The following is a 13,435-nucleotide window of genomic DNA, read 5'->3' as shown; positions in this document are numbered from 1 at the left end:
CAAGAACACAATAAATACTAGTCCTCCCCTGAAGAAATCGTGCCACGATTTCCCTAGATCGTGTCACGATCTGCAACAGTCCCCAGGTTGACCAGTCCTTATCAGAGATACTTAACCAGCAAGTTTCTGGATCGTGTCACGATTTCCCAAGATCGTGCCACGATTTTGCATCCTGCAAACTTGGCTCACGGCATCTCAAATCGTGTCACGATTACCAAATCGTGTCACGATTGCTCTGTTCTTCCAGACCACAAATTTGAAGCCAATTCCAACAGGTAGAGATAGAGCAGGAGGAGACACAACCACATCAGACTCTTGGAGTCTTTTTATTTTTCATATTTACGGTTAAACTTGATTGAAGTCGGTTAAATATGAGCAACATGTTTTTTGTTGTCTTAATCAAACCGGTATCAATTAAGTCACTAACATCTACTATCAAGAGATGACAGTGTGTGATGTTTGAAGTTTTAAACATTGTTCAAGTACTATTCCACGATAAACCACTCATGAATGTGGTGCATATTAGAATTTCTCCTATAATGCATATTATCAATAAATATGACAATAATTTACAGCTTAGTGCATTTAAATTGGATGCACAAAATTAACACACGAATCTCTCTTTAGATACATCGGTTCAATTTTGTTGTGAAAAGAACAGCAAGCCTAAATTTATAAAAAGCATTCTATGAGTGTTTCTATGGATCTGTATATAAAAATTAAAGGTTATAACAATAACAAGTTTCCTGGGAAAATCTATATGATGACATCCGTACTCCGGGAAATTATGGTTCAATGAATTTGGAGCATAGATGTCAATACCAAAACCCTGCAACAATCATACATTTCTAAACTTTTAAAGAGGATTCACGTCTAGTGGGTTCGATGTGCCAATTTGGTTGTTCATTGTTTGAATCGGTTGTAGATATGCATAGGATTCTGTCGTGGAAGTTGGATAAGGTTGACCGATGGCCAACACTAATGTATGTTATGCCTGCTGCTGCAATCTTTTTGTACAAATAAACCTGTAACACAAAAAACATAAGAAAACGAATCATTACCACATGAAGCGATATATAATTATGATATTAATTAATCGTTTTTACTCTTATGGATCCTTTTACAAGAACGCTCAAAAGTTCTCTCTAAATCATTTTAATTAAATCAAGAATTTAAGTGCATATGTATTGTCAGTGTAAAACTTTTTTATAGCCTTATGGTGTCTATAATAGAAGGAATGTAAATGAATGATAAAATTACTAAACAAGAACTTCCATATTCATATCACATTTACAAATCTGTCAAATTAACTTGGAGTTCAAGAATACCTCATTGGGTTCATCAAGTGCGCTTGTCGATTCATCCAGTAGAGCTAGTTGAGGTTTTAAAAGCAAAAGACGAGCAAATGCAAGACGTTGCTGTTCTCCCAGAGAGAGAACACTAGACCATTCATGTGTTGAATCCAACCCAAATCGAGGTAATATGTAGCCAAGACGGACATCCTCGAAGATCTTTATCAGCTCGTCTGTTTTTGGCTTCATAAGTTCACTATTCATATCATCTGAATTCGACAAGAAAGGAAGCACATCTGCACAACAATTTTCAGTCAATCAGGAAATTATACACACCATTCCTGCTAACATACTAATAATATCAACGGTGGTATCAGTCAGGTAAATGAACTTTCTATTTAATCGGATAACATAATAGTTTTTCTTTGACTTATTTATGTGATTAATTCAGAACTTCAATGATAATTTGGCAAGACAATATTTTTAGGAATGATGGATAATACTTGATAAGAACATGTTGCAACCTTGAGGTTAATGCTCCTGAGAATTATCTTGATTTTATTTGTTCCTGTCAGGAATCAAATACAGTAATCCTGATTTATCTAAACTTAAGTTACTTAACTGAAACTTATTAACCCAGGTCTGATAAACACAGTACACTGAATTAGAAGAGAATATCTTTGCAAGATTCTGTATGGATATATCTCCATTTCATTTATCTCAATTACAGTTATTCAAAAAGGTGTGTTTTTCTTTGATGAAGATTTTCGGCTTAGTTAACTATTAGATTAACTTTGTGTAGGAAGAGAGTTTACCAAAAATACATCAATAGTTTTCTTTGCTTCAATGCTCATTCTAGTTACATCTTCAAAAGAACCCAGCCAATAATACCTCTTCAATAATAATCTGTTGGATATCTTATTAGAATTGTGTCAGTTTTATTATAATTATAGTAGTTAATTATGCAGTTATGGTTTATTATTATATTATGATTAATAATTAATTAAGTCAGTAGTGGGAGGTTAAGTTTTAAGAATAAATAGGGGAGGGATGGGAAGATTGAGGGGCATCTGAGGATTTGACTGGGAAGGGGCCATTTTGGCAATAGGGAGGTGCAGACCCTATAAGTTCTGCAATATTATTCTGTAATCAAAGGGATTTTCCCTATTTTTTTCTTCTATATCAGTTGATTTCTATCATAATCATATCTACTTTTTTATCAGATTATTTTCCCCCTAATGTCTGATAATTGTCAAAACTCCCACAAAAATTACGATATAATTTCTGGTATTCTTACAAGAAAAAATACTTCCTCTTAAAATTTATGTTGAGCTTAACTCAACCCTACAAAACTGACTAGTAAGGTGAGAATAGTCCAAGCGTTATAGGCACTACTTAGCCCCTCATAACCAGCATACTGGTGGCATTGGGTGCTGCAGTGAACACAACTCAAATGCCGCAATGGCGGACCACCATTAAGGCGGAACTTCCAACACACTCAGATCCAATGGAGCTGGAGCGTGGACAATGCAGGCAACCCAACAACGGATCTAAGATACGCTCTGATACAATCTTTTAATTTGAGCTAACTCAATCCAACAAAACTGATTTGTAAGGTAAGGACTGCTCAAACTTTAGAAACACTAGTTAGTCCATATCTCTATGCTGTGTGACTTGTAAGGCTAAACTAGCCCCACGCACCCAACAGAATGATGGTGTTTGAGGCTGCAATGAAGGTAACCCAAATGCCACAGTAAGGCGGAACTTCCATCGCTTCCTTGTCATTGAGCATCTCATCTCCTATGTCAGACCTAAAATTTCTCTATTGCTGTAGTCTCAACAATCGTATTTAAGCAAATGAGATGTCGACATACATGGCAGAGCAAATCATAAAAAAAGGGTATGGAGTCTACAACAGAATTAAAAATAATATATTTAGTTACAAGGGGAAAAGGAACTAGAAATCACATACTTTTTTGTTTATCACTATCCAATGTTGGAACGAGATCATCACCCCAAGTTGGATAAAGTAATTGTTGACGAAGAGTACCCAAAACCATGTACGGCTTTTGAGGTAGGAAAAAGATTCCAGATTTTCTGCTGATGGATTTTCCACGATCTTCAGATATATCACGAGGAGTATTCACATCTGAACTAATGGATTTCTCAGCATCTTCCCCACCTTTTACATAGTATATGATCTTTCCGGTTCCGGTTCTCCATAGACCAACCATAACTCTTAATAAAGATGTTTTGCCACTTCCACTTGGTCCTGTTATCTGTTGAATTGTTTATATATGAAAATGCATAAGTACAGTCCTACAGTTTTTATATATGTTTACAGTTAGGGGGAAGTTGATTGCTTACCAGTAAATTATCCTTTGCCTTGATTGTCAATGACAAGTCTGTAATAAGTGTAGAATCACTTGGTGTCTTCAGAATCAAATTATCTATCTCCAGTAACGTTTCATGTTTCTTTTGTGGAGTCAATTCATTAGATTCCAATGCAGATGAACTTGTATAGTCTCTGTACATAATATCTATGTCTTCCAAAGAATCCGAGAGAGATTTAGAGTTGCTTCTATCCAAAATATCATCAAACTCACCTGCATATATATTAAAAATATATTACCAATCTTATAGAAATGGACTAAAAATAGGATGAACAGATGGATTTTCATTGAAAAAACACCCCTGATCAGTATGAATGTGATACAGTACAAGAGGCCACCAATGATACAATGGAACTCTTTCAAGTCTCAAATTCTCAGATATACATTTCAAAATATCTAGTTCTCTTCCTCCCCGAATTCTTATTTTATGTTAAATCCGACCCTTCATCATTTCTCTCCTATTCTTTATATACACTACTCCCTCCATTTCAAATTAATTGAATATTTAAGGAGATAAAAAATTTCAGAATAACTTGCATTTTATTGTTTCAATGTAGTATTAATCTTCTTCTCCCAAATTTTCCCTCAAATAAATATTATGTACATCACTTCCAAGTCCCTATATTCCATTAGCATTATGACAATGGCTAATACGCAAATACAATTTAGTAAAATTGTTCTACTCATGATGTAATTTCCTATTTATTTATTTTTTTTATAAAACTTTTGAGATTTCCTTGCCCCTTAATGAAAGACCTTTTCAAAATTTTACATGTGTTAATGATTTCTTTTACAAAAATGCCTCAATTTAATTTTACCATTGGGAAACATAAATTCTATTTCTCTCTTATGATTTCAATAATTGTAAGGGTAATTATGTAAAAGTAACATATTTTTGACAAATTAAGGCTACACAACTACTTTTCTTAGTATCCGTTAATTTTTCAAGTGGGTCATATAAATAATGGACGGAGTATTATTTTTCTTAATCCTTGTGAAAAAACCTTAACCTAGTAATAATTTCAATTGGATAGAGCATCTACTTTTCTAACTTACTACGTCTGTTCTAACTAATTAGTAACATTTGGGCCAACTATCAAACACTTGATACAAAAAATTTTACGATGCAATCTTGTCTCCTAGGAATTTGATTATGTCAGCACGTAACGACTCATGCATATATAGAAAGGGAAATTTTAGGAAGACAGTATATAAAGAAAACGACAGTACAGTTATCTCACAAACAACCTCTTAATAGTTTGTAATATCTTCTTTTCTTTTTCTGAGATTTATTAGTGTATATGAGAACTAAACCGCAAACAACTGAAACAGTCTTAAACTCTTTTCTACAGAGTGTAACTTCATCCACATGTGCACATATCTTAAAGAAATTTTAACGCAACAGGGAAGATGAGATAAGGGAAAAAGAATGTTGTACCTAACCGATTAATGACAGCAGAAAAAGCACTTAGGTTGGACCAGATGAATCTGGGTATACGTTGGTTGATGTTTTAAAGGAAAATAATGTTGATACATCTGGCATGCTGGTTGATTCTAATGCCAGCACCACATTGTATTATGTTTTACTTAGAGCTGATGGGGAGCGCAAGTGCTCGCTTTTCAGAAATCCTAGTGCTAATATGCTTCTGTATTCAGAGGTTGATTGTAAACTCATCAAGAAGGTGCCTTTAATTTCCATCTCTGTTTATAAAATGTGGCCATAAAGACCGATGCTACAATAATATTTATCTTCTTTAATTACTAAGAAGCTATGTGTATAACAGAAACCTAAAGTAATGATATCTATAATCTACATCCATACAATGCTAATTCAAGCTTTAGCACATGGAAAATATTTGTATCCTCTTGTGACATCTGCGAAATCTACGTTCGACTTAAACAAATTAACTGACACTGTTGCACGGAAACTTGCTGGTAGCTTAGACATCATCTCTTAGCAAAAATGAAACGCAGAATTTTAGTGACATACCTCTTTCTCATTGCACATTGGTATTCCTAAAATGCCAACCTTGAGTGTAAGCAACAACCTCAAAATCCAAAACAGTCTAAGAAATCACCAAAAACAAAGTAATGATTCTAAACAACAATTTACATTTTTCAACAGCCACGCCTTGTCTACGAATCAACCTTTTCTTAATAACTCCAATCCAATTCCGAAGAACAGTTACCAACCAAGTAACACAACCAACAGTGCGGTGAGCCTTGAGAAGCAAAATCTATGTAACTTGCAGAAGCGATCCTGAACTGATAAGCCTACAAAACACAATTGCAATTGCACACAATATTTTAAATTTTGAATTGCAGTCCCTTATTGCATATTCTTGAATGAGACTACATAAAATTCAGCATGCAATTGACATCCCCCAAGCAGTTATTCAATGATTACAACTATGGTTCATAACTTATTTTTGTAAGGATTACCTATAGTTTTGAAACTACATACATTTCAAATGAACATTATAAATAGACAACATAAAATATAATAGTTATACGAATATCTGAATATGAAAATAAAGAAACAAATATTCTATAAGCATATATTTTGGAGTTATGTTAACTAAGGCTAATGCATAATTTAACAAAAATAGGGGTGGAAGAAACACAAAATGCTGGGGTGGAAGAAACACTGCTATGTAGCAGCTATAATCTGAAACACCTCTGTTGCACAACATTAGTCCACTCCACATGTCAAAATCCAGCTCCAAATTATGAAGAAAATTACCTTGAACTCTCTCCGATTCTGCAAAAAATTACCTTGAACCAACTCCGAATAGTTAAGCGCAAACATCTGAATATGAAAATCCAAAATATAGATTGCATTAGCATATAAATTACCTCGAATTCTCTACGACGATTTTTTGCAGCGCAAATGTTCTTCATTCAATCAAGCTTCTGCCACAACATATCTTCTTTCAAGTAATTCATAAGGAAAGCAATAGAAAACTTCAAAAGTATATAATAAAAATCATCAAATATTGCAAATATGATATTAAAAAAAAAGAGCAAGGAAACCACATAGTAAACCAGAACAACAATAAAATTACCTGACATAAAATCATTCTTCATTATACTACATAATTCATCAAGTTCTTGTAACCCCTGATCCAAAAAAAAACAAACAAATGAAATTAATAAGAAACCAAGCATATATATTTCAGGAATTTAGCACTGTTATACTACTCTTTTACACTAAATTGAATATGCTTGTCTCTTCACATCAAAAATCATTTTATTTTCAATTTTAATGTTAAAAGTAATGATTAATTAGACTAAGAAAATCATTGAAAACTGAATAAAAAGGGACTTAAAAGAAAGATGCTCTGGAAAAAAAATTAGAACAGCTTATACCACCAATGATTCATTTGATTGCGGTCCAATCACTTAAAAGTAATCCGGTTCAATCACTTGATTTTACCACCAATGATTCATTTCATTTGTTAATTTTATCAGACAATCACTTGATTCACTTGATTTTACCAGCAGACTATATTGTCGAAATTGATTTTATCAAACCATTGATTCATGTGATTGAAACCTGTATTGATTAAAGTCCTAGATGGATGAATTGGACCAGATTACTATTGAAAGAGGAAGTTAAGGTTTTCAAAAGTAAATGGAAGATAAAGGGAGGGAGAGAGGGAGAAAGTACCTAATTGAAAATAAAAGGAGGAATTTGGAGCTGATGCCCTTTCGGCGAGCTGCGCATGCGACAATGGTCTTGCCTGCCTACGACAAAAGCTTCAAAGCCATGTATTGAGACGGTTTAAAGTTAAGGGATCAAAATGAAATTCAAAAATAAGTTAAGGGACAACGCATGTATTAAACCATCTATAATCTGTGTCAATTTTAAAAAAAAAAAAGAAAGAAACGACGATAGGGAAAAGATGCAAAACGATGATAGGGGAAAAAAATAATATTTGAATAAATTTGGGAACTGTAAATGGATGAACTTACTTCTCATATGGTATCTGTCATTCAGAAATACCTGCATAAACACTTGAAAAATTGTCTGAGAAAAGCTTATAAAAACAACTTATGACATGTCCATAAGCTGTTTCTAGCTTATTTCATAAGCACTTAATGATGACATGGGTTTGTAATGATGACCCCGCATTTCAAACCTTCAGCATTCAGCAATGAAATTTGTCAATTCTGCAGTGTGCACAGGCCAATGCTTTCCACCAAAAGGGTAAAACGGTAATTGGCAGACCAAATTGAAAAACCTGGGGTTTTCCCGCGCTTCAATGCCATCAGTACAAAATGGTATTCCTTGCATAGTGAATTCTAGGGAAAACTTGCAGCATGATATTCCTTTAATAGATAGATTGTAAATCTATAATCTGTGTCAATTTTTAAAATAAAAAAAAGAAACGATGATAGGGAAAAGATGCAAAACCATGGGAAAGGGGAAAAGAAGCAAAACCGTCAAGATTGGAAGAAATATGCACACACACAGCTTACAACTGAAAAGAAAAAAAAAAGCAAAACAAAACCATGGGAAAGGGGAAAAGAAGGAGCAAAACAGCCGCCGCCGTCGTAGATCAGTCTCTGCCGCAACATCAAAAAGTTCCCTCGAAAACGGTCGCGGACGTCTCCGATTGCCCCATTTACCAACAGCTTATCAAACTAGGGTTTTATTTGAAGAGAGAAAAAGTTGTTGATTGTCTTCGCCAACTAGGGGATTCGATAAATGGCTTGAATGACCTCGAAAAGGCTGAAATCTGTTTCCAGAAGTTTCTGTTTTCCAATCTCAATTCTTGTGGTAGTGGTATACTTCCTCCTACCCATAACCGTAATGATTTAATGCTCCCAACTACATCGATAACTACTCTCGATGGTCCCTTCATATTGCAGGTTTCAATTTCGATCCCGTTCCATTCCATTCAGTTAATTGATTGTATTCTTCTTTTATTATTCACACCCAAATGCATTGGCAGGTCGATGAATTTACGAATCTCATTGCTCCACGGAAAGGTAGGATGTTGACGTTGTCAATGACCGATGGTGTTAATAAAGTCTTTGGAGTAGAGAACTACTTCAGGCCTATTGAAGACATTCAACCTTCTTCTGCGCCTCTTGGATTAAAGGTTTCTTCCATGTCATCTGAATACATACATATATATATATATATTCTTATTGGACTTACAGGGATCTATTGCTACTTGTAGGTCAAATTCTCTAATGTAACCGTGTCCAAAGGATGTTTCCGGATGCTTCCTGAAAATACTATAGTATTGGGAGGAGGATTAGTTGATGATGACGTCCAAGCTGGTAATAAGGATGAAGTGTCCAAGCCCTACACATATAGTTTTCACACTCAGACTTTCCTAGAAAACAAAGGTAGTTTTGCTGTTAACTTACGGAATAAGGAGGCTGATTTTCCCATAACAGAAGGCTGCAGCAAAACTGGTGGACTGGTTGTTTGTTTTGATGAACTGTTGGTAGATTACATCTGCATTCACGAACCGTCTGGTTGCTGCTGGAGAGATCTTGGTGGTGCTATTGCAAACGTGGCAGTTGGCATCTCTAAGTTGGGGGTTCATCTGCATTTATGAGCAAGGTGTGCATCTATGTCTACAGGACTTCCATGTTTGATTTGTTCAAATCTTCATATTTAAGAAATCTGTAATGTGTTGGGTTATTTGAAATTGATTACACTTTTCTGAATGGCATGTGTGTGTGTGTTTCAAGGTAAACAAATAAACTCACTGAAAAGTGAGCTTGGGAATGTAATGGTTAAAGTTCATGCATTTTGAGGAATATCTTTTAAAACCTAACCAACCATAACTTCCCATTTCCACCACATTCTACCTTTTTCCCTTTTCTTATTGTTAAATTAAATTAGTTTAAAAGATTTTCCTACAGATATCATGTATTTACTTGTAGATTGTACCTAGGAATAATACTTCTTGCAGTAGTATTCTGAATTTTAGGGATGTGAATCTATGTTGGCTGAGAAAATGATAGCTTAACTCATTACCATCTGTGTTTTAGGTTGGACCAGATGAATCTGGGTATACGTTGGTTGATGTTTTAAAGGCAAATAATGTTGATACATCTGGCATGCTGGTTGATTCTAATGCCAGCACCCAATTGCATTATGTTTTACTTAGAGCTGATGGGGAGCGCGAGTGCTTGCTTTTCAGTAATCCTAGTGCTAATATGCTTCTGTATTCAGAGGTTGATCGTAAACTCATCAAGAAGGTGCCTTTAATTTCCATCTCTGTTTATAAAATGTGGCCATAAAGACCGATGGTTTAAGTCTGTATAATTTTAATTTAATACCGATTGCAGGCTAAAATATTCCATTATGGTTCCATCGGTTTGATTGATGAGCATTGCAAGGCGTCTTATCTTGCTGCCTTGAGTTTTGCTAAAACCTGTGATTGCATTCTCTCGTATGATCCGAAATTCAGATTGGAACTATGGCCATCAGCCGAGGCTGCTCGAAAAGGTATAATGAGCATATGGAATCTAGCCGATGTCATAAAGGTAAATTTTATTTGTCTAGTTTTTCACTTTATGCAATACACTTTATAAATGCCATTGCACGTCATTCTATTTTCTTTCCCTGAGTCTATCTGAAGTGTTAATTTCTTATGTATTGCAGATCAGCAAAGATGAGATCACTCTTTTGATTGATGCTGGTGATCCTTGTGATGATGATGATGTAATAAAAAAGCTTTTTCACCCTACTCTCAAGCTTCTAATTGTTACCAGTGGGTCAGAGGGTTGTAGATATTACACCAACGTAAGCTTGCCAAAGTCATTTAACTCATATTTTAATTGTCTGAATAGGTTTTATAATCCCTCATTTCATTATTTTCTTTGCTCTTTATTCGAATGAGTGGAATAAAATGTTGGCTGTGACTTGTCGAATGTAAATTAACAATTTCGACACTCAATGACGAATGGTAAGTTGTAAAACATAAGCAAGGTTTGCTTCGAGGTTTAATATTTCACAGTACTATCTTGTCATGTGAGTGACCAGCATTCAGCTAATAGTGATTACTAAATTTTTGTGCAGGATTTTAAGGGCAAAGTTAGAGGTTTAAATGTTGAACCTGTTGACACAACTGGTGCTGGTGATGCATTTGTTAGTGGGATTCTCTACTACATAGCTTCTGACCCGAGTATTTTCAAGGTAATTCATATATCTTTACACATTCTAGTTGTTGATTTAGAAAAAAGTTGTGAGTGTTTATTTTGTGTGGCAGGATGAGAAACGTCTCCGGAAGGCGTTATATTTCGCCAGTGTATGTGGCGCGATCATGGTGACCAGGAGAGGGGCAATTTCTGCATTACCTACAAAAGATGATGTCCTGCAACATCAGCTGTTATAAAATGTAATATATGTTGACAAAGAGTGAGTGATTAACCTTCTGACTTGGTTTTGAAGGCACTAATTTGTGAAGTCCTGTACTGCAACATTCAGGCTAGAACAGATCAATATGTTGAGTTGGGTTTCCTTTTGATTATGCCAGCAGCCGCACATATGTTTTGATCTTGTTATTTTAAACTCATAATTATTGTGTTATCTTCTTCCATTTTGACTCTTAAGATTTCAATACGTTAATGCTTGAAGAACCAATCCGCGTGTAATTAAAAGTAAAATAACTTTCTAAGGGTTCTAATCCGTCAATGCTTGAAGAAAAACTTTCTAAGGAAGGGAATATGAGATCAGAAGTTGATCAATTTCAATATAAGGAACAAAATTCTTCAATAAAATTAAACTTCAAAGTTGACATCAGAAGCACTTCATAATGTAGATCAGGAGATCAGAATTGCAATTCATAAGCACTTCAGAATGGTGATAGCAGAAATTTCAGTTTTGCTGTTTCAACATTGATTCTCATATGATAAGTCAAAGATCAAGCTTGTTAAAGAAAAGAATGGAATTCAACTGTACTTGAGGTTGGAGATCAGGAATATCGGAGTTACAATCAAGGGATACAAATGATTGAAATTCAAAAGATCAGAAGCAAGATCATGACGACACTTGAAGCAAAGATTCAGAAAACACCAAAATAATTGATGGGAGGAACATGCCTAGTTATGCACCAAAAGGTCATAATCAAAGATTAGAAGCTTAAAGTCCAAGCACAAGGAATAACAACTATTTTTAAAAGTTTCTTGGTCACCAAGGCAAGCCATTAAAGGACAAAAAAACAGATAGTTTTCCAATGGCTAATTTCCTTACTTTTTCACCAAGACAAAGCTCTCTATAAGCACTCCATCATTCAAGACATGTCTTTCCACAACATCTCTCATATTTTTGCATTAGAATAAGATCTCAAAAAGATCATAAGCAGAAACTCAAGATTGCTTGAAAAAGATCAGAGTCATATCTTCTCAACTTGAGATTCACTCTCAAGCATTAGATATCAATCACAGATACACTCAATCTTGCATTATATCTTTGGAACATATTTTTCAATGTATTTGAAAAATTTAGATTCATCTTTGTGTGATCATATTGAACTCAAAAAATTAAAAGTTCAGATTCACCTAGTGTGATCGGTTTGAACTTATAGACAGAACTACGTAATTGTGAGATCTAATTGATTCTTTGTAAAAATCAAGATCACAATAACATTTATGTAATCAATTGTAAAGCTTCATTATTCCTCTTTGGTTATAAAGGAGGATTGTGTGGTAGCTTAAAGTCCGAAGAGACTGTCTAAAAATAGTATGGTCAGGTAGACCAGAAAAGAAGAGAAAAGGGGCATACTATGATAAGGTATCTCAAGCACCAGATTGAAAAATCTCAAAGTCAGTGGAGACTGGACTAGCCCAGTTGGATGAAATAGGATAAATTTATCCGTGTCATCTTGTCTATCCCTTAACTCCTTTATTTGATAGTTCAAAAGCAAGATTTTATTAGAGGAAAGGTTCAGGAAGAAGTAAATATGGTTGATTAAAAAATTCCATCAACAGGCTTCAGTAAAGAAGGAAATTCTCAATTAAGACCACATTTCTACAATGCGCTAAACTACAACTTTTGGAAAGGAAAGATGCATCTCTACATCAAATCTCAAGATATAAGGATGTGGAGAGTAGTTACTGATGGAACTCAAGTTGATAAACCAGAGGAAACATGGACAAGAGCAGAAGAAAGAGTGATCTGAATGCAAAAACTTATCTAATCTTTTCATTTGGTCTAAATATTGAAGAAAGTGAATGAGTGGAAGAATTTTCTACTACAATGAAGGTGTGGGATTCACTACAAACTCATCAGGAAGCAACTCTACATGTCAGAGAAACAAGAATTGACATTGTAGTGAGAAAGTTTGAAATCTTTTTGATGGAAGAAGGTGAGACTATTGATGATGTATATGTAATATTCACAACCATTACAAATGGGTTGAGATCACTTGGAAAGACTTACACACCACATGAGAAAATCAAAGAGATTATCAGAAGTCTTCCCAATTCTTGAAGACCTTTGGTGATTGCTATAATTCAATCCAAAGATCTAAAAATCATGGACATGGATGAAATGATTGGAACACTAAGAACTCATGGAGTTTTGCTCAACGAAGACAAACCAATCAGGAAAGGCAAGATGATTGCTTTCAAATCTTCTGAAGTTCAAAAAGAGGCCTCTAATAAATATGAAATCATTGAGATTTCAAAAGATCAACAACTCTGTGAAAAAGAAGCTAAAGATGAGCTATATCTCATTTCAAAGAAGATTTAAATTATGCTAAGAAGGAGATATCAACTCAG

General features: G+C 34.6%; 2 protein-coding genes and 1 long non-coding RNA gene across 3 annotated transcripts; 1 reads left to right on the top strand and 2 right to left on the bottom strand.

Moving 5' to 3' along the window:
• Positions 1-604: 604 nt before the first annotated feature.
• Positions 605-5,338, bottom strand: LOC25483745 (ABC transporter D family member 2, chloroplastic). Its single transcript, XM_039827173.1, has 5 exons — positions 5,124-5,338; positions 3,660-3,898; positions 3,265-3,571; positions 1,329-1,588; positions 605-1,025 (listed from the first exon to the last, which is right to left on the bottom strand). The coding sequence occupies exons 2-5, from the start codon at positions 3,825-3,827 to the stop codon at positions 849-851; spliced, it is 912 nt and encodes a 303-aa protein (XP_039683107.1). The 5' UTR covers positions 3,828-3,898; positions 5,124-5,338; the 3' UTR covers positions 605-848.
• A 951-nt stretch (positions 5,339-6,289) lies between these two features.
• LOC25483744 (uncharacterized) lies at positions 6,290-7,010 on the bottom strand. The gene is made up of 3 exons (XR_003013004.2): positions 6,751-7,010; positions 6,542-6,598; positions 6,290-6,460 (listed from the first exon to the last, which is right to left on the bottom strand). It is a non-coding gene; the product is annotated as an uncharacterized lncRNA (long non-coding RNA).
• Positions 7,011-8,179: 1,169 nt separating this feature from the next.
• On the top strand, positions 8,180-11,232 carry LOC25483743 (probable fructokinase-7). Its single transcript, XM_013612447.3, is given in 9 exon segments — positions 8,180-8,560; positions 8,644-8,793; positions 8,875-9,235; positions 9,238-9,266; positions 9,701-9,910; positions 10,001-10,198; positions 10,317-10,457; positions 10,734-10,850; positions 10,924-11,232. Coding segments are annotated over 9 exon segments (1,692 nt in total). The 5' UTR covers positions 8,180-8,200; the 3' UTR covers positions 11,050-11,232.
• Positions 11,233-13,435: the final 2,203 nt, after the last annotated feature.

Source organism: Medicago truncatula, chromosome 1 (genome assembly GCF_003473485.1).
Source record: "Medicago truncatula cultivar Jemalong A17 chromosome 1, MtrunA17r5.0-ANR, whole genome shotgun sequence".
Taxonomy (NCBI): domain Eukaryota; kingdom Viridiplantae; phylum Streptophyta; class Magnoliopsida; order Fabales; family Fabaceae; genus Medicago; species Medicago truncatula.
This window is presented reverse-complemented; position numbering and strand designations above follow the sequence as displayed.